This window comes from Phyllopteryx taeniolatus, chromosome 11 (genome assembly GCF_024500385.1).
Source record: "Phyllopteryx taeniolatus isolate TA_2022b chromosome 11, UOR_Ptae_1.2, whole genome shotgun sequence".
Lineage (NCBI taxonomy): Eukaryota > Metazoa > Chordata > Actinopteri > Syngnathiformes > Syngnathidae > Phyllopteryx > Phyllopteryx taeniolatus.
Genome location: NC_084512.1, coordinates 9,763,552 through 9,788,317, shown reverse-complemented (window position 1 = coordinate 9,788,317; position 24,766 = coordinate 9,763,552). Strand labels below are relative to the sequence as shown.

The 24,766-nt window shown below is 40.4% G+C and overlaps 1 protein-coding gene across 7 annotated transcripts in view; it reads left to right on the top strand.

The window, feature by feature from the left end:
• Positions 1–23,166, top strand: part of LOC133485589 (arginyl-tRNA--protein transferase 1) — a 62,354-nt gene extending 39,188 nt beyond the window's left edge. For all 7 annotated transcript variants that reach the window (XM_061789528.1, XM_061789527.1, XM_061789533.1 and 4 more), the window contains 2 exons: positions 15,579–15,699; positions 21,064–23,166. In XM_061789528.1, coding sequence (XP_061645512.1) covers positions 15,579–15,699; positions 21,064–21,242 — 300 coding nt within the window. In that variant the 3' untranslated portion in view covers positions 21,243–23,166. The remainder of the gene's footprint in view (positions 1–15,578; positions 15,700–21,063) is intronic.
• Positions 23,167–24,766: the final 1,600 nt, after the last annotated feature.

The following is a 24,766-nucleotide window of genomic DNA, read 5'->3' as shown; positions in this document are numbered from 1 at the left end:
ATTTAGAAGTATATGTAAAATAATTGTTCTGTTTAACGGGTAACAGACCAATGTTTGATGGGTTGAAAACGTATCTGAGACGTGCCTGCACTTTAAGTGCAGGGTTACTCAAGATTTGGAGACTAGGACGAAAGAGGAGGTTGCCTGGCCTGTTTCAAGCCCTCTCCTTTGTTGTCAAATCTGAGACTGCGTGTCCCACAGGGCCTTCCTGGTTTGGCTGGTGCTTTTGTGGATAGACGTGACATCCTGCCGCTGGCTCTTGTCCCTGTCCCTTTGGCCCTCTCTAGCTCTCTGATGTTGAGCTGTAGGCAGCAGAAGGTGAAGCTGTTGGACGCTAAATGAGCCCAAAGGTCTTAGCCCTTCTGACACCTTTTTCTGAAAAGTGCCTTTCATGTGCACTGAAAGACTTCTAAATGAACCACACTTGAGATGAACTGAGCTGAATTATATATTTTGATGTAAAATCTAATACAACAGTTGTATTCCTCCGCTATCATTACCAAACTTTAACCTGTAAAAGGTGAAAAAAGGACACGAAGAAGAATGTAGTTTAATGTCGAATAGAGTGGCACAGTGGACAACTGGTTAGAACTGCCTCACAGTTCTGAGGACTGGGGTTCAAATCCCAGCCCCGCCTGTGTGGAGTTTGCATGTTCTCCCCATGCCTCCGTGGGTTTTCTCAGGGTACTCCGGTTTCCTCCCACATTCCAAAAACAAGCGTGGTAGGTTGACTGAAGACGCTAAATTGCCCGTAGATGTGAATGTGAGTGCGAATGATTGTTTTTTTTATATGTGCCTTGCGATTGACTGGTGACCAGTTCAGGGTGTACCCCGCCTCTTGCCCAATGATAGCTGGGATAGGCTCCAGCACGGCCGCGACCCAAGTGAGGATAAGCGCTACAGAAAATGGATGGATGGATGTCGAATAGATGCTAGCTGTGTGCTGATCGATTGGTAAATAAAATGAATAAAAAAAGAAATACACTACAAGACTGATTCTTGAGAACACTACACTGACTAAGCCAGACTGTAATGTACAGGAAGCCCAGACAGCGCAGCGGCTGGCCCGCCGTCTAACCATTTACATGATCGCTCACAAAGATAGTTGCTCATGCTAACGAAAACAAGCATACGTGACATCAAGCCGCTCGATTCCCACAATGCAATGTGGATTTTCTTTTTTTATTTGCCATAATTAACATCTTTATTGTTACGTTAACTGTTGTCGTTGTTTCTGTGTATGTTAAGTGTTTCTTGGAAAGTACACCTTATTTAGGTTTAGGTTGTTTATTTATTTATTCCCTTCAATAAAACCAATACTTTAGGTAGTGTGTGAAGGAATGACCTGTTGATCAATTCCTCTACCAGAGTGTGACCAACAGGGTTTTAACTGTTAAACGATAATAAAAACTAACTACACATTAGCAATGATGGCGTGCAAGACTTTTTGTCCTGTTCGGCTGTTTGGTCAAGCAGAAAGGAAGATCTTTTATGCTGGAACAGTTTTACTGTCACAGTGGACTTTTTAAGCTGCCAATATGGTGTCTTTGTATTGTGATGGATATTTATTGAGAATTATGGTCGTTCAGTTGCACAGAACAAAGTTTTTAAAGGGGATTGACAAAAACAACAGAGAGAGTGAAAATGTAACTACATAATGTTGGAAAAGAATACAACAAAAGGCAAAGCACCAGCTGTAAACAAGACTAGGAAAGTAAAGCGTTATATAACTAGTACAATGACACATTCGATTCGAGTGTTGTATGGGTCAGTAGTGCTACATCCTGTGAGGGAAGGATAGGACAGGAGGGGAAGCATGTAGGACAGGAGTTGTGGACCCAACTGTACAACTGAAGTTGTGCGCGAGACTTTGACCTAATAAATAATCGAGACTTTCAGCCTTATGTTGTTACTTATCAAATTTTCTTGTCGTAAAACAGTAACTTGCACATATAGCTGGAGAAAGACATCTAGAGAAATTACAAAGTGTTGATTTCTCAGTGCTTTGGTCCAATTAGCAAGTCTTTTCAAGTCAATGGGTTCAAGTCCAAGTGAAGTCACGAGTCATTGCTGTCCAAGTCTAGTTGCAAGTCTTTTAACATCTTGTCAAGTCGAGTCTAAAGTAATCAAAATCATGACTCGAATCCACACCTCTAGTTAATACTGTACTTGGAAATAGGTTGCTAATGGTTTATTCAAACTAATGCTTCCGTCATATACTGTATATTCATTGTTAGTGTTTTAGCTAAAACATGCCATTTTTTATGGCAGGCTATTGGGTAACTATTATATTAGCAGCTAGTTTAAGTTTCTACTTCACACTTTTAATTCATACTGTGCTGTATGTCAATTGTAGACATGATTAGACTAATAGATTTATTTTCTCTACTTCATCATTGGAGAGCTGTTCAGTTCTCAAGCAGCAGCCAGCAGCTGTCTCACATGGCTAAAGTTTTGATTTCAGACAACATAAAATATTTTTGAGTGGATGTGACTTCTTTACTACTATATGTACTTAATGAGTTTATCATTCGAGATATTGTGTCAAATTAGACATGTATAAAATGCATTCAACCTGAGCTATCAATGGGTTTCATTTTCTCAAGATTCATGCTTAATTATACATAAATGATTAAACCTTGAACAGTGGTTGATTTTCCCCCCCATGTCCTCCAGTTTTCTTCAGACAAATCAATTTTCTCGACCTAATCTTGAAACGTTTTCTTTTTCTCTCTGTTTTACAGTGGCATCTGTAGTTCACAGTCAACCTAACTCTCTTCTTGTACAAGGTTGCAGGTTATAACTTGCGAAATGTCTCGCATTCATGCAGTATGTTATGTGTATGGGAATCTGACCTCACATTCTCAGTGTCACTTATACAATATATCTGGGCAGATTTAAGAATGACAGTGTCTGAGTTTGAGGGATCTAGCGGTGGATATTTCCACAGATGCCCACTTCCCCAACTTTGTGTAACAAGCCTCTTTTCATGAATGTTGCATTGTTTTTTTTAAATATTTCTATTTGACTATATACTGTATTCAGTACAGGTCTAATAAACATTCTAATTGCGTCATACTTGTCAGGTCATACAGGTCGAGACAACTGATTGTTTCCCTTTTGTTTTCACAAAAGCAACTACCATTTTGGTTGGGATTAAAGCCTGATAGAAAGCAAGCAAAGTGATGACGCCATATAGTATGATTTCAATCAGACCTAACCATGACAGGAGATTTCTTTATCTTTGAGGGCCTTATTACAAGCCTTTTTTGGCATGGTGTACTACAGCAGCAGTCAGGATCTTGTTTTTCCACTTGTCATGCCTTCATGCTCAGATCACTCTTGTGCAGTTCTAAAGTAGTTTGAGGTGATTCTTAAATGTTCCGGTGACCTTCGTAGTTGGGCAGGGGAAAAAAATCGAATAACTCTGCAAAGTCGACCTCAAAAATAGGTCGACGGAAATATTTCTGCCTCAAAGCTCCGCCAGGACCAACAAAAAAAAAAAAAAAGGTCCGCCCCAACCACTTTTGCGCCGCTGGAACCCATGTTTCGCACAGACATTTATTGCAGATGTTGGGCCACTGAAAACGTTGCCAAAATGACAGAGGAGCGTCTGTAAGTGAAGACGCTGTTAGATGTGTAATGTACATATAACATGATATATGAGTGAGCTGAATGGTAGTTAGCATTTTTTGACCTAAAATAGTAATCGCTAATGCTATTCGTGATTGCTAACCATTTAGCATTTTGCTATTGCAAATGTTGTACACCAAATTTATACCATGGTACCAACATATGCATTTAAAGCGTCGAAGTCCATCCCTCATAAATGAGATTAAAATGCATGTTAGTAGTAACAAAAAAATATATATATATGTATTTGTTAATAGTGAGGTGTGATTATTTGATCGATAATCAATAGGAAAATTACTTTAAAAAAGATTCGATAATGACAGCCCTACTTCATAGATGTTTAACTTTCATTTACAGTATAAAACCCTACTAACCATGTTTGAGGTATTAATTTTTTTGTTTGAATCTTATGTTTCAAAATTTTACGTTTTAGAAAACTCTTTTAGGTCTATATTCAGTTTCACTTTGTTGTTTTATTTAACTACAGACCACCAACGGTGAACCTCTCAGTAGACATTTCTTTAAATATTTTACCATTACCATTCTTTTTGTCTTTTTTTTCCCCACATCAACACATTTTTCTCATCTTGTCGTAATTGTGTATCAAACAAATCACTAACAGACTACAACCTGGTCTTGTGGCAGCCAGCACTTGGCACCCCCCGTGAGTAGTGCTGACAGGGTGAGGGTCTGACAGAGCAAGGTTCAAAGGGTCAGGTCAGGAGGAGATTAAGTCACAGTGTTGATTTTGAATGATTCAGTTGGGGGTGTGAGTGGTAGCATGGTTGGAGCGAGGGGGTGGTGCGAAGGTCACAGGGCTGAAAGTGAGAGTTTAGAGATGGTGTCATGCTGATCAGATCCAGAGCCCTCTAGCTGCCAGCCGGAGGTGTTTGTGTTACTATTAAATTCACCACTATTTTTATATATTTTTTTTAACTTCAGCAGCTGTGCCATTTTGTCTGTAAAGGCTCGTCAAACTACATTAAGATCTTTCGATAACCACTTCTGAGCTGCAATTTGAAATCCATGTTTTTGTGTTGCGTGAAGAGCCGAGTTTGTTCTTTGAGGTGGGGTTTTAAGACCAAGATTAGCTGTTGTAATTCCACTTGTCGCCAAGCTGTAGTGAGTGTGATACAGATGTCAGGCTTGCCTGCATTTTAAGACCAAAAGTGATAGAGATAGAAGTGCTCAAGCTGTGAACTGATATCCATAAAAGCTATGCCATTGGTTCTCAGGAGTCAGTTGAAATGTGATCTTATAAAAATATTTTCTCCTCATTAACCTGTCATCCATGGAGCTGTGATGCATTGCTGGACGAAGCAGAGCTAGGGGTGGAGTGGGTTGGTGTTAGGATTATGAGGGCAGTCTTGGGTCCCACAGCCTAGGTACTTTATTTTAAGGCTGTGCTGTGGTTATGTGTTGACTAGGGTGAAAAAGCATTGGCGCACACTGTGTGTTTAAACTGCTGCCTGTAGTATAAATCTGCCCCAAAACATAGACTCCAGACATGTTCAGGGCATTTGCAAAAGGACCTCCACCACTACATAAATAAACGTATTGTTGCAGACTACAGTGAGAGTATGGGTCTGTGTGGGCCCCAATTCAGAGTCATGTCTTGTTTGGACATGTCTTTCAGTGATGCTATCCTTGTGTCCAGGCTGCTTGGCTCTTGTGTTATTTGTCTAGCTTGCGTGTGTGTGTTTGTGTGCCGTGCTGTTTACATGTGTCCATCAGCAGCCACATGCCCCCTTGTTGGGCCAGAATGTGCATGTTTCAGCAATCTTTTAATGATGAAAAGGGACTATTGTGAAAGTTGTATCTATGAGAGGGAGGATAGATGGAAGGCTTGTGGTCCATGTTTATGTTTTTTTATTTTTTATTTTTTTAACTGAGATTGGCTGAATGTGACCTTGGGTCAGAGCACAACCAGGGCCAGACTGGCTTAAGTCTGCATGGCTCTGGGTCACACAAGACTTCTTTGTATCCCAATTAATTTCTTTCATGCCCTGAGTGAAAACCAACTAAACAACTTACTACAGATGAATTGCACATTTGACGTGGTGGCCGTATTTGTCTGTTGGGTCAAAAGTGCTTGCTTTTTATGTCATTTCCCCAGAGTTCCCTATTAAATTTTCTATTCATGAGTCATGACCAAACTTCATTATCATAAAACAGGCTTTTTTGTTCAAAAGGTCTAATGCCACCTTTCTGTAACTACACTTTTACTACACGTTTAGTGTATTCTTTTTATTAACATATTCCCCACATTGCCTAACTTGTGCACGTATACTTGGGATAGGAGACAATTCAACGAGAGAGAAAACCTAAGTGATATGAATATGAAATAAGCAGCAGATGTGGGTGTTGCAAAGAAAACTCCAAATCCAGTCTTCTCGTCTTTCCCTCAACTAATTCTTAAAGCGAGCAACTTCGAACAACAACAGTGCAACGGTCTGGATGTGAAGCAATGTGCCTTTACTCTCAAATGGGCTTACACTAAATTAGTCCTTAATACATTAAATATTTTAGGAGGCTTCAGGTTGTGTTTACATACATGGAAACTCAAAATAGGCCATTTACGTGAATCGTATAGATGAGTTTTTCGGGGTTGGGTTGCCGACGTCATAGGCTGTATCGGACTCCTTGAACACTGGCAGCTAGATCCAGTCTACACATTCACCATCCACACACAGAAGTAATTGTGAATATTATTCCGCAGCGGACGAATATGCGGCCTGAGGTTCCGCCTGTGCGCTCGGTAAGGTTTGGGTAAGTCACATGAGTTGACAAGACCAGAAAAAAACCTTTGCCGCTTCTGCTGTTACAATGATCTAAATGTCACTCGCTACTTTTATTGATCAATTATTGCTTATTCATCAACTATTTCGTGCGTGAGACTACGACTTCCGCATTGGTCGCTGTATGCGCCAATCCAGTTGAAGCGCGAGTGACGTTTAATTCTAGTTCACCAATCAAAGGACACAAAGTCACATGACCTCACTCAGCGTCTTCTGTTGGGCTTCCTGGCCATAAGCCGGGTATTAACACTAGATAAGCCAGCCCAGCTGATCGTCGTGCATACGTGGTCCCCATGTTGGGAAGGTCGTCGTTACCATGAAGGCAACGGGGCGCTACTCGTGTTTACATTTAGACCATAGGGGTCAAACTCAAGGCCTGGGGGCCAGATGGGGCCCGCGAAAGAAAATCATGCTTGTCAACTTCCGTGACTTTTGCTAAAATCTGTCCCCCAATTCCAAATTGTCATAATAATACACAATAATGTTGAGATATTGCATTTTTCTCTTACCAAACCCTTTTTATACAGTAACTTAAACAATACTTGAACAATCTATTATCCTTGTCTTCTGATTTCAAAACTATCCATCCATCCATTTTCTGAGCCGCTTCTCCTCACTAGGGTCGCGGGCGTGCTGAAGCCTATCCCAGCTGTCATTGGGCAGGAGGCGGGGTACACCCTGAACTGGTTGCCAACCAATCGCAGGGCACATAGAAACTAACAACCATTCGCACTCACAGTCATGCCTACGGGCAATTTAGAGTCTCCAATTAATGCATGTTTTTGGGATGTGGGAGGAAACCGGAGTGCCCGGAGAAAACCCACGCAGGCACGGGGAGAACATGCAAACTCCACACACGCGGGGCCGGGGATTGAACTCCGCACCTCAGAACTGTGAGGCTGACGCTCTAACCAGTCGGCCACTGTGCCGCCTATTTCAAAACTAGTTATCCCTCAATTTGTTGTGTAATGGTAATAATATGATTTGGTGATAAAACATTTATATGGTTTCACTGTTCTAATGGCCCTCTGAGGGAAATCATAACTACAATGCGGCCCGAGACAAAAATGAGTTTGACACCCCTGATTTTAGACAAACAAAAACAACAGCTTTCATGTATTGTAGCATTTGTCTGGCACTGTCTGCACAAACGTGGATATTTCAGCTCACTTATAACTTGAGAAAACACTGTGCAGTAAATTGCAGATGTTTTTTTTTTTTTGGGGGGGGGGGGGAGGAGTTTTGACACACACACACTCACACACAAAAACATCAGAATTTGCACATTCACATTTTATTTTTTTAATGGATGTTCATGCTGTGGTTAAAAAAAAAAGAAGCAAAACAAAACCAGAAGTTACTCACTATTTACTCAGTACTTGAGTAATAATTTCACTTTGCACTTTTTACTCTTACTCAAGTAATATTTTGGAGGATTACTTTTACTTGAGTCACATTATTGTCAACTAACAGTACTCTTACTTGAGTACAATTTTTGGCTACTCTACCCACCTCTGGAGCGACATCCTCTATCTTACGTTTAAGCAACATTTTTGCTCATCAGATCAGCCAGTGTCGTATTTGTTGCACTGGTCTTTTGTATTTTCGTGTTGAGGTGCTGTAGGTCGTGACCCTGGTTGTGGTCCCGGCAGAACCGTGAAGCACACGTAACATTGGCGACAAGTGTTGATCCCCTAGTACAGGGGTGGCCAACTAGTCAGAGACTAAGAGCCACTTTTTTTCCTGTGTTACTGCAAAGAGCCACATACACGGGTACACATGAACATCATCTTTTAATCATGTATGCACGCATACACAGACCTCTGCTCAGCCAGATCTAATGAAAATAACCACACCAACATGATAATATCAGTAATTTTCAACAGTTAACATTGTGTCTCACACACACAAACTCTCAGTTCAAGCAAGTCCACAAACAATAAAAGAATAATTTTCAATAACATCTTTCTCTTACTATGCTGCTTAGTGAGACTTCTGGCATTCCTTATCTTGAACAATCCTCTTCAAATCTGGCTTGTATTCTGTTGTTGCCACTCTAAGCAATTCTTTCAAATGAGTGTCAGTCAGAAGAGATCGATGCTTTGATTTCACGTTTCAGGGTAGAAAACACAGACTCGCAGACGTACGTTGACCCAAACATGGACAGTATCTTAAGCGCAGCTCGTTTGATGTTGGGGTATTTTTCAATTGGCACACTTTTCCAGAACTCAACGGTCCCTTCCCTTAAAACAGTTTTCAGTTGATCCTCCTCACAAAGGTCGATCATCTCCAACTCAGCCGCAGCCTCATCTGTGACGAGCGGGGCTTTCAAACAGTCTGGCTTCCAAGCCAGCTGATATGATGCAAGCGTTACGGTCTCTGAGTGTGTTGTAATTTTTTTGAAAAACTGCACCTGCTTTTCAAAGCGACCAACTTGTTCTTGCGAAGTTCAGTCCCTTTTGGAAATTCCTGTTCGATGTTAGGGTGGAGTGAGCTGAAGATTTGAAGCTTTGAAATGCGCTAATGCTGCGTGACATATAAGGCAGATCGGCTTGCCATTACGTTTAACAAAAAAATATAAACTCTCCCACTCTGGTAAAAACGTCCTGTGTTCTTCTTCATATTTTCGTTTGGATGTGCTTTTTTTCCCTGCCATTTCAAGAGGTAACTTGTCGGAAATTGTTTACAACACAAATGATGTCACACCAAAGATTCTCTCGTCGCTCGTTTGACGTCACTCAAACAGGCTTACATGGTCAGTGTGCCATCTAGCTGTAGGGGAGTGAATGACAGCGCCAGCCAAGAATTTTTGACGCATGTCATGTTACAGCTCCTGAAGAGCCGCATGAAACTAGTTAAAGAGCCGCATGAGGCTCGCGAGCCGCGGGTTGGCCACCCCTGCCCTAGTACATCCTGTATTCATTAGGAAATGCGGCTACAATCATCTAATTAGTTTACGGATGATAATGATATATGTATTAAGCGACGGAGCGATGTTAGGGATTATGTCACAACACAGAATGAACTAACTTCAAATTCACAAACGGCCAATAAAAACTGAAAAATATTACAATTAATATTTTATTTTTAATATTAAACATTTTTTTAATCACCTTTTTCATGCCTTTGGTTTTTGCATGTCTGTTTTTAATACTGTGTAAGCCTTGGGGTTTATTTTTTCCCTTGATGATTGTGGTTGAGATTTATTCAGTCGTGAACAAACGATGTTTATAGAAAAAAAAAAAAAAAAAAAGAAAACATATACAAATATAAAAACCAAGCATATCATTTACGTAATGCACTTCATTCACTAACACCAGTGTGCCCTGATTAGGTTTCCTACTTTTTTCTCTGGGTCTTTGCACTTCCTTCTTTTCTTTTTACCCTTAGGTCGCACCCTTTGTCAACCTACAGTCCTTGCTAGCTTTTTGCAACACCTTGAAGTTCCACCATCCTTTCATCACTGTGCTGTCAATGCGAACTCTACCCTCCACGTCATTGTTAATTTATGGCTTTTTCTGCTTGTTCTTTCATTTGTACCTTTTTTTTTTTTTTTTTTTTCTTTTTTTTTTTTTTAAAGTTGTCCTTAAACAAGCGTTCAAAGGTTGTTTGTCACCAGCACTACATCCATATCTGTCTAGACATGCTAGGGTGGAATGAAGAAAAAAGGAACACTGGTGACTGACTGGATCTTATCCCAACAATTTTAAGGCCCCTTTTCACCAAAACTACCACGAACTTTTACTTCATGATGCACACATTTTTGTCACAAAAATTGCCTGTGTCCTTCTTTGTTATTTTGGGTTCACACAGCTTTAATGTCATTAAAACAACAATCCACATTAAATTACACTGATTTTCCTCGGGCATTATTTGCTGTTATACTGTTAATGGAGCATGACGTGCAGTGCAACTTGTGCTCAAGCTTACCCAAAGACATCTCTTGCTATTCCACATACTCAAATTATGGTTAGAAATAAGACTTTGTAATAATCTTCAACGTATAGTTTAGAAATGGTAAAAGGTAGCATTGCATGTTATCATTGAAATGCAGGAATAGGCACTTGACCCTCATTCTGTTGATATGCTTACTGTGCAATACAAACATTTATGAATAAAAGGCAACAGTGGCACAGAAACAATACTACAAACAGTAGTTGGCCTGTGTTGTAGAGACAAGTAGAAACAGGCTCAGTATTCACTTTCAGTAAAAACAACTTTCTTTTGGCCTTCCTTTGATAAAATATTCATAATAAAATATCTTTATCATTTTGGACTGAAGACACCACCATGGAAAGAGAGCTAATTGAAGAAGTGTCTATCGTCTCCCTCATTATTACTCCCTACCGTGCATGATGCTTGATTTGAGCTGCTGAGGCCTTCGTGGGGGGAAACAAGTGAGCTTTTATGGCCCAGCAGGTGTGTGCGTGCGTATGTGTGTGCGTGTATTTAGAGGTGTTCCGCAGCAGTGTTGAAGGAATCTATAGAGGTGTGTGCGTGCGTTCGTGTGTGTGTGTCTCAAGCCACGTGTGCTGACAGTTGTAGAAACTGTAGGCTGTTAGGACATGGAGAGCATCAGATCGATGTGTGTGTCCATTACAGCTGCATAGCATTCCATCTACAGCAATCTGTTAGCACAGGCACTTTAGCATGCTAGTATTGGTTTGTTTTATGCTTACATCCTTGTTCTTGTGTGGTTGCATGCATTTAACTGATTTGGTTTCCTTTTGAAGAAGTAACAACCAACTGCCATTAGAAGCCATCAGAGGACAAAGATGTTAACATTTTTCTTGATAACTCTAGAACCCCTTTACAAACCACATCTGCCATTTTGAAGTGATTATATAGCAGATATACAGCGGTTAAAATCGATAAATATGATGCAGAATGCGCCTCCATTATTTCAAGCCATCACTGTATAAAAAGACATGCTTTTGACATACCGTCACATCGAGCCAGTGGCCACTCTTCTTTTTCTGTTGTACAGCTGCTGCTTGGCTGCTCATCGTCGTTACTGTCAGGTTCCGACCTCCTTATCGGCTCAAACATGTAAGGTTTGACGATGCCAAGTTCAATTGGGTGCTCCTGTACGTCGAAATCATCCTCCTCCTCTTATTCCAACATGTTGCTCGCCATTGCGTATAGTGTGTAGTGCGCCGTTTGTCAATTGCAAGTATGGTCTCAGTCTAGGGGTGATTCTAAGATAAAAGGTTTAGGGGTGCTGAGCTCCCAGCTCGGCAAGATAAATTTCACTTTTTTTCTACATTTGAACACAATTTTACAGAGCCCCTAAAGGAACATGGAAAAAAAAAAAAGAAACTTGTTTCTCATTCAAATGAGAAACTTTCTCGTTCGAATGAGAGAGTTTCTCATTTGAATTAGAAACGTCTACCTGTGAGTGGTAGCTTATTTACACACACACACATACACACACACGTACACACACACACACACACACACTAGCAAATATGGCTCAGCTATTCTATAGCCTATACTGCTATATTTGTGTGATGAAAGTTACATTTACATTTATACTCACCTTATCTTCTTTTAGTTGGTCGATGACACTATCAGGTATATTCCTTGTTTTAAGGAAAGAGAGCAAGTCCTCTTCTGTTGCCATTCGCTCAGCTGACATGCGCTGGAAGCAAGTTGTAAATAAGCTACTGTACGGCTACCCGAACGCATGAAGCTACCGCTAGCAGGTAAATAAGGTACCACTCACAGGTCGAATGAGAAACGTTCTCATTTGAATGAGAAAGTGTCTCATTCAAACGAGGACGTTTCTCATTGTAACGAGGAACTTTCTCATTGTAACGAGGAACTTTCTCATTCGAAGGAGAGAGTTTCTCGTTAGAATGAGAAACAAGTTTATTTTTTATTCCCCCCCATGTCCCTTTAGGGGCTCCGTACAATTTCATTCTCACATTTATGAAAGAGAACCATAACACTTTTTTGGAACATCTGTGACTGAACCATTCATTCAGATAATGGTTATTTAAATGTGCCACAGCAAAAGAAGAAGGAATGGGAATCGTAAAATAAGCATATTGTAACCCTACTAAGATAATTCATTTTGATACAACAGCAACTCTACATAAACATTAGGAACATGCATTTTTTTTCTGGAGTAAACCAGCCCCTTATAGTGACTACTATATATACCTAAAATGGACCTTGGACATATTTTTGGGACTTTTGCATGAAATGCAGTGCATGACATGTAAAACACTTGAACAGATATTGACATTCATGAATACTTTAACAATACTATACAATACATAGATCAGGGGTGCCCAAACCTTTTTGTCCCAAGATCTACTTTGTAAGCAGCCAACCTCCCGCGAGCTACTTGTTTTTTGGGGGGTGGGGGCCGCGACCATGTCTCCGGTTTGAGAGTGCAGAGCGCTGCCAATGAGCTAAAATTCTGGGCCGCCGACACAGCTCAGCACCAATGTATGTTGATGTACCATACATCACCGCATGAGCCAATCTTGCACATCACAACATAATTAACAATGTTAATTTGTTGTCATTACCTGAGTTTACTCCGATGACTTGCACTGAAGTGAATCAGCCAGGGATGCATAGTCTGGACAGTAGCTGCTGACAGCCAGCCTCAAGCACACTTCCAAATGTTCATCAGTTAGGGTGGAACGGTACTTGGACTTCATGATCTTCATGTGGGAAAAGGCTGACTCACATAAATAAGTGGAGCCGAATAATGCAGTCAAAAAGGTAGCACATTTCCTCATGTTGGGGTACTTTAGCTCTGTGAATAAGTACCAAAACTGTCCATGAGCTCTGGACTTCAGCTCAATGTCAGCTTGTCGTGTCAAAATCTTATCTTCCACTCCTGAAGAGTTCCTGAAACAGTGTTGCAATTTTTGATGCGAGTGAATCAACTTCAGCATCTTCCCGAAAAGGATAGCACATGAATGTAATGAAAATGCACATCTGGGCTGTGTCACTCACGTCCGTAGATTCGTCCAACTGCAGTGAGAAACACTCACAATCTCCGATGTCCTTCCACATTTGCTGGGTTAAATCCTCAGCCATGGCTTCACCGTGCCATTTAACTGTACTTCTTGACAGCTGGAGAGCTTTGATGAAAGATAATATTTCTGCCTTATTTTTAAAGTCCCGGAACAATGCGTCAGCTGCTTCAACGATGGCATCTTTTACCATCTCTCCTTCTTGGAAGGAGTTCTTGTTCTTAACGATGACGTGACTCACCCGGAACGATGCCTCGGTGGCAGCTTTCGCTTTTGTAGTATGTTGTGTGAAAAGTAACTGCTGTCCGGACAACTGGGATTTTAGTTCCTTCACCTTTCTCTTTCTCAGCTTACTTTTTGGCAGGAAGTCAGTGTCGTATTTTCCATCCACAGTCCTAAAATGCCGTTCCACATTTCCCTTCTTTGGTAATGCGATGGTAGACTGGCAGATGAGGCATACGCATTTTGAAAATGTCATCGTGCAAAAATACGCCTCATCCCATTCCGTATGAAAGTGGTAAGTTTTAGTCTTCTTACTTGGTCCAGCTCCCCCACTCATTTTTATACCCTTTCTTAAGTTTAAGAGAAAATGCCGAGAGATAAAAATTGGAGGTAACTCACTGACTAGCTTGTTAGTCTTGACACACTTTGCGCCGTTGTTTGCACATCTGCAGTTATCTTTTAGCGCCGGTGTTTGCGCATGTGCGTGACCTAAGTGATGTCTTTTTTTTAATGTCACGCGATGTCATGCGATCTACCAATACTACTTTCGCGGTCGACTGATCACGATAAGCCATAGTATCGTTTTTTTCACTTTTTTCCCCCACTGATATAATGATATTATAGAGCATAATAAATCAAGTACATCCTTTTTAAGAACAATTAACTTTCAATTCTAAAGAACATTGGCATTGTAATGTAGAACAATAAATATATCTTAGATGAATAAAAAAATATAAATAAATCAGACTCAGGCTCTGTTCGCAAAAATTGCACATAAACAAATATTTAACATACATAGGTATAGAGTCATTCACCCACTAAAGAAACCCCAAAAAATTGATTAAAGCCTGCCAAATTTGAATGAATGAAAAGAAAACACCATATATGGATTTTGGGCTTTGTCACTGTTTTTGAATCAGATGCCATACTTTTTATTATCACTATTATGTTTAGTTTTCAGTATTTTTATTTATTGTATGAATGTTGTCGCGTTATGTAGTGTATAATTTCTGCTGCCTCTTGGCTCTTGAAAAAGAGATTTTATCACTCAATAAGCTTTTACCTGGTTAAATAAAGGATAAATGTGAAATAAGGCCCACCCTCGAACTGCTGGATTGTGATGTCAATTAAATAAGAATATGACGATTTGATATAATGTGTGTGTGTGTGTGCGTGCGTGTGTGTGTGCGCGCGTGTGTGTGATATATGTATATGTACGTGCAGGTAGCGCAAGGCCAGTCGGGGAGCGATGGGAGGAATTGGGTGGAACACTGGGTGGCCATTTTTGAGGCCAGGGGGGCTGCTGTTTGGTTATACACTTTTCTAGCTTGTTTAAAAAGCAAATACATATAAAATGAATAAATAATCTCTTTTTAGGTGTGCTGGTATTCAATTTAGGGGTGCTTGAGCAACCCCCAAAATGGTCTACAAACAATGTCTCAGTTGCTGGTCATGTGTCCTCCAACAGGATAAAGACCCAAAGCACACAGTTAAAAAAAACTCTAGAATAAGAACAAAACAATGGACTATTTGGAAGTGGCCTTCTTTGAACCCTGATCTAAATGCAATTGAACATCTGTGGAAGGAGCTGAAACATGGAGCCTGAAGAAGACCTCTTTCAAACCTGAGACAGCTGGAGCAGTGTGCTCATGAGAAGTGGGACAAAATACAAAGTTACAAAAATCTTTTTCCTTCAGTTATTGAAATGTTGTGCAAAAAAAAGTTTTGGGTTTTTTTTGTCCAGGTGAGTTTCATGAGTTTAATTTTGTTTAATATAATAATACTTTTATTATATCTTTTGTTAGTTTCCAATTATTTATACGACCATTGTGGTTATGTCCTTCTTTAAAGAAAAGTATCAACAATTTAGCCAATGTACATTATAGATGTATCTCTAATCCTCGTGCTCCCTACCTTCCTCATTTTACAGGGACAGTACCGACCTTCAGACCTACTCTGCCCAGAAACCAATGTCTGGATAACCATTGAGCAATGCCTTCCACACCTGGAGAATTCCCGATATGCTCGTTTCAACCCGAATCCTGATGAAGGTATAGCAACACAACAGTCTCGTCTGGTCACATGTTAACATTTGACGTGTCTTTTCTCATCAATTAACCCTGTACTGATATTGGGACACAGCATTAGAGTAGCTAAGTAGAGGAAGGAAAGATGGGATATAAAAAGGTTCACAGCAATGAGGACAGAAAGTGAGGGAGGCTGATCCATTCTCAATACTAAGAGAGAGAGGTGCTATGAAGGTCAATCTACACTAACAAGTATGTAGAGGACAATGTTAAAAAAAAATTATATGTGAGCGACAGCTTGATATTTTCTTATCGTGAGGTCATACTTGGAAATCCTTCAATTTAGAGAGGTAGTTAAAACAATCAACTCTTTCCACTGCTAAGAACCTAGGCTGTCCAATGGCTATATTTTTAGGCATCGGTTGCCTCATTTGTATATGCATTGTCTAATAAGAAATTGCGTGGTTTCTGTTGCGAGTTGTACTTTGAATGCGTTTTTAGTTTCATAGCTGCACCCTCTGAAGAAGTAAATGCATTAAACAATTAGTCAACTGCCATTAACATTACTTTGAATAACTTGTTGGCCAGATAGTTAGCTTAGGTATTTTCATTTCATCAAAATAACCTTGCCATCAGTAGGCACAAACACTGATGATGTGTCATGGTCAGAGTTTATATATGCTATGACAAGTTTATGTTTGTGGTGCCTCCATTCCTCCATGGACTGTTGATCTTGGCCGGAGATGGACATTATTTCAGGCCTAACTGTACAAACTCACTGTCAACATGTTTCAGTGTTGGCCGTCTGGATATTTAGCTCTGCAGCAGTGTTGTTGCCAAACTTGTGGGCTTGGGCATCTGCTGGTGTGGAGGGTTCAGACTGTTATTCCAGAAATATACGCCCAGTGGTGCGACCAAAATGGCCTTCCATGTGTCATAATGACACAATAGCACACAATTTAGGCATATGTTCTGGACGTAATTTTTTTAGACATGTCATTTAGTCACTGAATTTGAGGCAAAAAGCTTTTTAATTCCAACCAATTCCCAAGTCCAAGCCTCACGGATTTGAATGGTATGGGGTACCTGAAGAGCTGTGTTAATAAAATAATAAAATAAAATAAAAAGGAAAGTGTACAGCGAGCTTATCTGTTTAAATAACCATCCAAAGCCGACCCATGTGGATCAAATTTAAGTGCCCTCAATGTGGCCTCTCAAGAGTGTATGCATAATATTTACTCATTCTGTACAACACATATGAACTATCTCACACATTCACTATCAATGTTTATTTGAGACTGAAAAAAGCCAGGGTCATTGTCCATTCTGCTGAATAAACACAGCAAAAAATGTTTCCGTGAAGGAGTCAACCCCTTAAACTAATGTGCACTGACCAAATGTGTGACATACACAAATTTTGACTTGAAATTTTCAACACAATCGCTTTTCTTGTAGCTCCTGAATTTTGTTGTTGTTGAAGTTAATAGTCTTCACAGCAGGTGGTCGATTCACCCCCAACATCAAGCGAGATTGCTTTGAGACATACACGTCTGATATTGTGTAAGAAAAGTTCTAGGACTGGTGTCCCAAAAGGTACAGTCCCCTACAAATGTATTGGAACGGCAAAGTCGATTCCTTTGTTTTTGTTGTATACTGAAGACATTTGGGTTTCAGATCAAAAGATGAATATGAGACAAAAGTTCAGAATTTCAGCTTTTATGTCATGGTATGTACATCTAGATGTGTTAAACAAATAAGGACAGAGGCCGTTTTGTTTGAAGCCACCCACTTTTCAAGTGAGCAGAAGTTTTGGAACAGACATTAAATTAACTTAAATAACATTTAATATTTGGTGGTGTAACCCTTACTTGCAATAACTGCATCAAGCCTAGGAGCCATTGACTTCACCAGACTGTTGCATTCTTCATTTGAAATGCTTTTCCAGGCCTTGACTGCAGCCTCTTTCAGTTCTCGTTTGTTTTTGGGGGTTTCTCCCTTCAGTCTCCTCTTCAGGAGGTAAAATGCATGCTCTGTTTGTTTAAGGTCCGGTGATTGACTGGCCAGTCTAAGACCTTCCACTTTTACCCCCTGATAAAGTCCTTTGTTGTGTTGGAAGTGTGTTTTGGGTCATTGTCTTGTTGCATGATGTTGCTACTCCCAATTATAGTTTCGATGCATTTTTCTGTAAATTGCCAGACAAAACGGTTTGTAGACTTCAGAATTAATTCTTCTGCTGCCATCATGAGTTTACATCATCAATAAAGACTAGTGAGCCCGTTCCAGAAGTAACCATTCAAGCCCAAGCCATGACATTACCTCCACCATGCTTCACAGATGAGCTTGTGTGTTTTGGATCATGAGCAGATCCGTTCTTTCTCCATACTTCTGGCCTTTCCATCACTTTGGTAGAGCTTAATCTTGGTCTATTTGCATATACTGGCCACTCATGCCAGAGTAGCATCTGTTCCATTTGCACACTGATTGAGGAGTATCTGTAACATTTGCACAACCAACATTGTCCCAGATTATCGCACTACTCGTCACTTTAAACCGCATACACTCCTTGAAGTCTCAGCGCCCCTTGCACAATGGTCATTGCACCGGTCTATTGCAATATTAGTCATTCGAACTGCTCTAAGTGCTAGAGGACTCTGCATCTTTTTGCACAATTGTTTTTTGTCAATGTCTCTGTCTCCAAAGTGTTCTGTAAATTGACTGTCTGTTGTACTAGAGCGGCTCCAACTACCGGAGACAAATTCCTTGTGTGTTTTGGACATACTTGGCAAATAAAGATGATTCTGATTCTGATCAGTCCATAAATCTTTGTTCCAAAACTTGTGTGGCTCTGTAGTTATTTGCAAAATCGAGTCTAGCCTTACGATTCTTTTTGCTGATAAGTGTTTTGGATCTTGTGGTACGGCCTGTATATTTCTTCTCTCAAAGTCTTCTTCGAACAGTGGATTGTGATACCTTCACCCCTGCCCTGTGGAGGTTGGCAGTGATGTCACTGAGTGTTGTCTTTGGGTGTTTCTTCACAGGTCTCACAATGTTTCTGTCGTCAGTTGCTGAAGATAACCCTGGCCGACCTGCTCGATGTCTGTTGCTCAGTACACCAGTAGATTCTTTCTTTTTCAGGAAATTCCAAAATGTTATTTTGGCTATGCCCAATGTTTGTGCAATAGTTATAATCGGTTTTTCCTCTTCTCTCAGCTTCAAAATGGTTCACTTTTCTTCCATAGACACCTCTCGTCTTCATGTTTGCTTAACAGCAAATGCACTTTTCACAGGTGAAACACAAAGCCAAAAACAAGCACTATCTAATGTTTAAGCAATCAATCTAAAAGGCATCACCTGAGCAACTAGAAACACCCATCAGTCACGTTCCAATACTTTTGCGCGATTGAAAAGGTTCAAACAAAAGGTGCTCTGTCCTGAGTTGTTTAACACTTCTAGATGTAAAAACCTTGAAATAAAAGCTGAAATTCTGAACGTCTGTCTCATATTCATCTTTTGATCTGAAACCCAAATGTCTTATGTGAAACAACAAAAACAAAGGAATTGACCTTGCCGTTCCAATACTTTTGGAGGGGACTGTATATTTCAAATCCAAACTACCAACTACAAGTTTTCTCCTCTGGAGAAATCCCCCCCTCTAACACACTTTCCCAGCCTTCTCTGCCATGCCCTCATGCACTCCTGGAAGGTTTCATCTGGGATCCTCCGCAGCACGTACAGCTGAAAGGAAGCTTACTGACATGAGGTCTTGAACCCTGCTCATTCAGTCAAAGACCCTATCCATGCTACACCCACACGTTGGCCTTTTTCCTTTCATACCCAAATCGCGTTTGGATTTGCAACAGGAGTTTAAAGGAAGTGCTCATGTCCAAAGAAACAGCCAATGGTGTGCCTTTGACCTGCATCCGGTGTGTTGAGCATGTTTTAAAAGTTTGAGATGGATAAAAAGAGCGAGGAGTGTTGCAAGGTGTCAAGGCCCCGAGCTCCAACCCTGACCCTATGACTCCCGGATCGATCCTCACCACTCCTCTTCCCCCGGACCCTTGAACCTGGATGCTTAAGAGCTGTGACCTCAAAGAAGTATTTCAAAGTATGTCCGGGAGATAGAGAGAAAAGGCGGTCTGGAGTTCATCAAACTGAAGATGGTGCATGAATAAGGGGACAGAGAGAGAGTAGACGCGAAAGGAAGTTATGTTCACAGCGGATGTTTGGATTTCTGCGAGTGAAAGGAGGCGAAGGGCCTTCTAGCTCCACTACGAACTCTGGTCTGTATTAAAGTGGAGGTTAATAGACTATCTTAAAGATGTGTGCGACTACACACCATTAAGGTCTGTGTAATGTTCACATAAAATAATCACTAAAAAGACACCGCAAGTGTAACTTGTAAGTTAGTGTTTTGTTACTGATAATTAACTCAAGGAGGCAAGCTGATGTTATAGCTGTTGCATTCATTGACGATTTGAATTTTTAAATACAGTATTATATTTTTGTCATCAGGAGCTACTTAAATTAATTTTGTGGTCATTCCTTTTTGTGTCCTCGTCTGCCACTGGCACGATGATATAAACTGCTGATTTGTTTTTAATTTAAAGTTTTGCTTCAAAAAGTCTATTTTTGAGCAAAGGTAAATTCAGGACTTTCATAGCAAAGCTAATAAAAGAAACATTGATTCATTAAATCTTATTTGAAAGATTCAAATGTCTTGGAGGAAAAAAAACTCCAGTTATGTTGGTTTGCGTATTTTTGGCAAAGTGAATTTAAAGTGAGCCTGATATTTGAGCATTTTAAACAGGGGTCAATACACACCCTCTGCATATTACAGTATGCGTTGTATGCATAGTTACTTCTTTTCCCTGCTGTGTGCTACCTCTTACTCTTTTTACTGGCGCCGGCTGTAGGTACTTTGGCACAGCCTTTCTCTCCAGGAGGTGGGGATTTTAATATCAAAGAGAAGGTCATCATTTTTCAGCCTTTTTCCAACCACCTCTCCAGAGGCCTGCTCTTAGCTTAGCATGCACTTTTGAGATTAACAGTGTTTTCACAGGCCTAATAGATGCTGGCAGTGTATGACACAAGACCTAATGAGATGCTGAGCTTGGCAAGCCAGCACAGAGCAAGGCCACATAAACAAGGCAAGCTAACCAGCCCGCTCATGCACTGCCATGACTTCAGGTTTAGGGCAGAGTGTAGTTAGTGTTGTCTGGAGCTAAATTGCTTTCTGCTCCTCCAACTGCTTCTCGGAATAATGAAGCAACTTTGCCAAGTCACTCAGAGGTAAGTCAGAGGGAGGGAAACTGAGGTTAGTTTATTGTGTTACACTACATTTTGTTCTTGTGTGTGCTTACGTGTGCATTTGTGTGTTTTTGTTTCCAGGAGATGCTTGGGTCTTGAAAGACGTGGGCAGAGTTCTAGTGCTACACAGACGGACCATCATGCCCTACACAGTCTATTGCCGCAAGCAGAAAGGTTCCAGTGATGAGACGGAGGTGAAAGAATACGCTAGCTTGGTTGGCCAGAACTGTGCTGAAAGGATCTTGCTGTACCGAGCCTAACCCTGAAGAATCACACAACCTGAAGCTTTGAAAATTCACCTTCCAGCGACAGTCTGTCACTTAAACCTCATTTCAACAAAGCAGTACAATAGAGGTTCAGTACAGTACAGAACAGATAATTTTCTTGCATTTCCATTGTAAAGTTTTGTGAATAATTTATACCGTACCATTTTTTATTTTTATTTTTTAAATCTTCTTTAAGCAGCCTGCCATAGTTGCCAACCACAGTAGTGCACTAGTAATGATTTGGTCAATTGAGCATCATTACTTCAATGCAACAATGGGAATGGAACATTTTTATGCAACAGAGATCGTCTTCTAGTAAACACACAGATGCCATTAAAATGAAGATGCTGGATGTTTTCCATTGTTCTGTTTACCGTGTCATGGTTGACATTGAATCCATTGATTTGTTGCTTACTGATGATACGTCACTCTTATTTGCATTTCTAATGCAACGACTGACTTTATTATCATAGCTAATATTAGCTATCAGGATGGGCATTTAAAATAATTTTCCTCTTTGATTTATCTTGAACCCTTGTGAGGATAAGCGGCTCAGAAAATTGATGGATGGATTTATCTTGAGTAATTGTCTTTTTGATTCATCTTTACTTTTTTTATTCATTGATTTCAGATGTCAGAAAATGCAATCAACAATACATTTTTTATTCCACCAAGGACTTAGACTACTCACAGTAAGTTGGGGATGTAGAGCCAAGGATCTGCTTTTAACTCCAAGATCGAGAACAGCATATTGCGCACAATTTACTGAACCATTGAAGAGTTGGACATGTCCTGTGTATTCATAAATTTAGAGATCGCATCAAGTTTTCACCTGTAAAGATTATAGTCCATTTTAGGTTCATCATGAAATTGCGGCCGAAAGCTGAATATCCTCAACTTTTTTGGAGTAGTGTATGTTCTAAAACAGTTTAAAAGACAGGAAACCACAGTGTGGCACAATGTGCATCAATGGAGTGGTGCCTGAGACTCCAGGCTTTCAGTCAAATGAAGAAAACAACTTTAAGATATTGGAGCCTTATGAAAGTCACTCCATCAGCTCAATGCACCTGCTCACACATGCACTAAGGGCTGCAGATTTTTAGACAACTGATGTACCCACTTTCCATCACTTAATTTGGTATGCATGGCGTATATTTACAATGCAATATTTACAATGGACATCATTGTTTTCTATTTTAAAATGGTCCTTCAAACTTTGCTCTATTTAGCATCAGCACCGCATTATAGGGACGGCTACAGTTTGTTTTCACTTTGTGTTTCAATTCCTTCTGCAATAAGCAAAGTAGACAGTCCTGAATTGTTTGAGCCCTCTTCTGGTTGGTGTAGTAAAATCAACCGAACCAAATGAGTTGCAAACTGAACTGCACTGTACTGTTTAGTGGAAATGTGGGTTTTGGGTCTGTCTCTGTGACTGAGCTTTCTGCTGCCTCTGTCAGTAATCTCACTGTGCTGATCTCTTCAAGCAATGGAATTGCCACTCATGGAATCCTATCCATATAGCCCTTCATCTCTAGCCCTCACTCATCAGTTACTGTATGTCTTTATTATATACTGTATATTAAATGTGTGACCTCGCAGTGATCAGTCCCTTAAATATACTTTTGATACTGTATGCTTGAATAATGTTGGAACGAGATGCGTGCATCCACACCGCTTTTCGAGCATTTCCACTTATTGCTGCTGGAGGAGCCAACTATCTTTTGAATTTCTTTTACAGTTAAAAGTATCTTTTTAATTACTACCTTTACATCCCAAAACCTCATTCTCATGACAAACCACATTTCGATAGCGTTTTTTGAACGTCAGCCCTCTGTATTTATGTCCATAGATGTCTGTGCTTTTCTTTTAATATTGACAGCTATGTTAACCAAATAAAGAGCTGTATATTGCAATTAAACTGTCTTTTCTGGTCATTTCTGAGCAATGAGCACTATGAAATACTGTAAAAACTGCACTAAGGAAATGTTTGTGTTATGTAAGGAGTGGACTGGAGGACTTATGTTGTTTTTGTTTCAGTCACTGCATTGTACAGCTCACAATCCTGCACGTTTGAACCTGTCTGCCTTCAATCAAACCCAAGAATACTGTTGAAAGTCGGTCTTCACTGCCATAGTGTCGTCTTTAAACGCAACCTGGTAAGAAGAAGTCCGTGTCCTTAGGAGTTAGGACTGATGGACAGGCTAATTCTCCAGGATTGCCACGCTGATGTTGGTGAGTTTCCCAGGTTTGGTATCCCACATTAGGTATGGTTCGCACATACACACGTTTCCATCACTCCACAGGACACTGGTTTTCTTTAGTTGAACCCCAATCATTATCCAAAACCCAAGTCTTTTTTTTTTTTCTTCATTTATGATTTAGTGCTGTGCGTCACTGAGGCTTTTTCTTCTTGAATTGGATTCTCAACAAGACTGTGTCAAGTTTCATGAGAACACACATACACCTGGCACTGTCATGAAAAGTTAGTCTTGGTGGAGGCTACGTAGGACGGTCAGCATTAGTGCAGTGGTAGACCTGTCAGAATTAGTGACCCGGACGGCTCAGCTGGTTGGTAGTGAGTTCATAATGTTGCATGACACAGCATGGCAGGCCTTGGAGTCTTGGACCTGACTGGGATATAATTGCCTCACTAAGCATGAGGTCTGTACTGACCTTTAACTGCCAATGACATGATTCCATGGTGTGTTTATTTTAAATTGGGGAAATAAAAAGCGGAAAAAGTGAAGTATCTCCCTGTGATGACATTTCTAACTACAAGTGGGTGTGTTTTTCCTGTGAAAATAGCAAATGTGAATGTGAGATTAATGAAATTTGCGGTATGTCAGAAGGTAAAAAGTTCAGGATCAATCCTTTTGATGCCATTTTTTTTTTTTTTTTTTTTGCACAGAAAGTAGTCTCCTCATTTAGAAATACAAACAAAGCCCTAATGTGATGGACTGTATGATGACCACATTCCTCTCATCCATCAGAAGGACCTTTAACCATGAATGACAGGTCCTCTCTCTTTGTAGATGCGAGTGCAGTAGGCCGTGACGTTTTTATCTTCTTCGGTGGATCCCTCCATAAAATGAACACTGTATTTCAACTCTGGAACAGAACGTACACAGCCAACATACTTTAGACATATTTTACAGTATGTCTTTCATTTGTATTCGCCCCTGGATGTGTGGGCTTGTTGTTTAGTTTCTCCCATCACACCCAACTTGTTTTGTCCACCATTCCATGTCTATGTGTGTCTAAACTGTACATCTGTAGTCTGCTCCATTGATGCAGACATGCACTATTGGTGTGTGTTTTTTACTGCACCCACGCCAGGCCTCTCAAATCAGCGGAAGCTCCCAAGCCAGAGGAAGTGGCAGAGTCTTTTGTTAGCAAGGCCACCCTGGATTAAGCATATCTCACCCTAAATGCCCAGTCTTTCTCTTAGGGATTATCGAAGAGGACTGTGAGGGAGGCGGGGGGGGTGGCGATGGCACCCACCCTCTCCTACAGGGCCT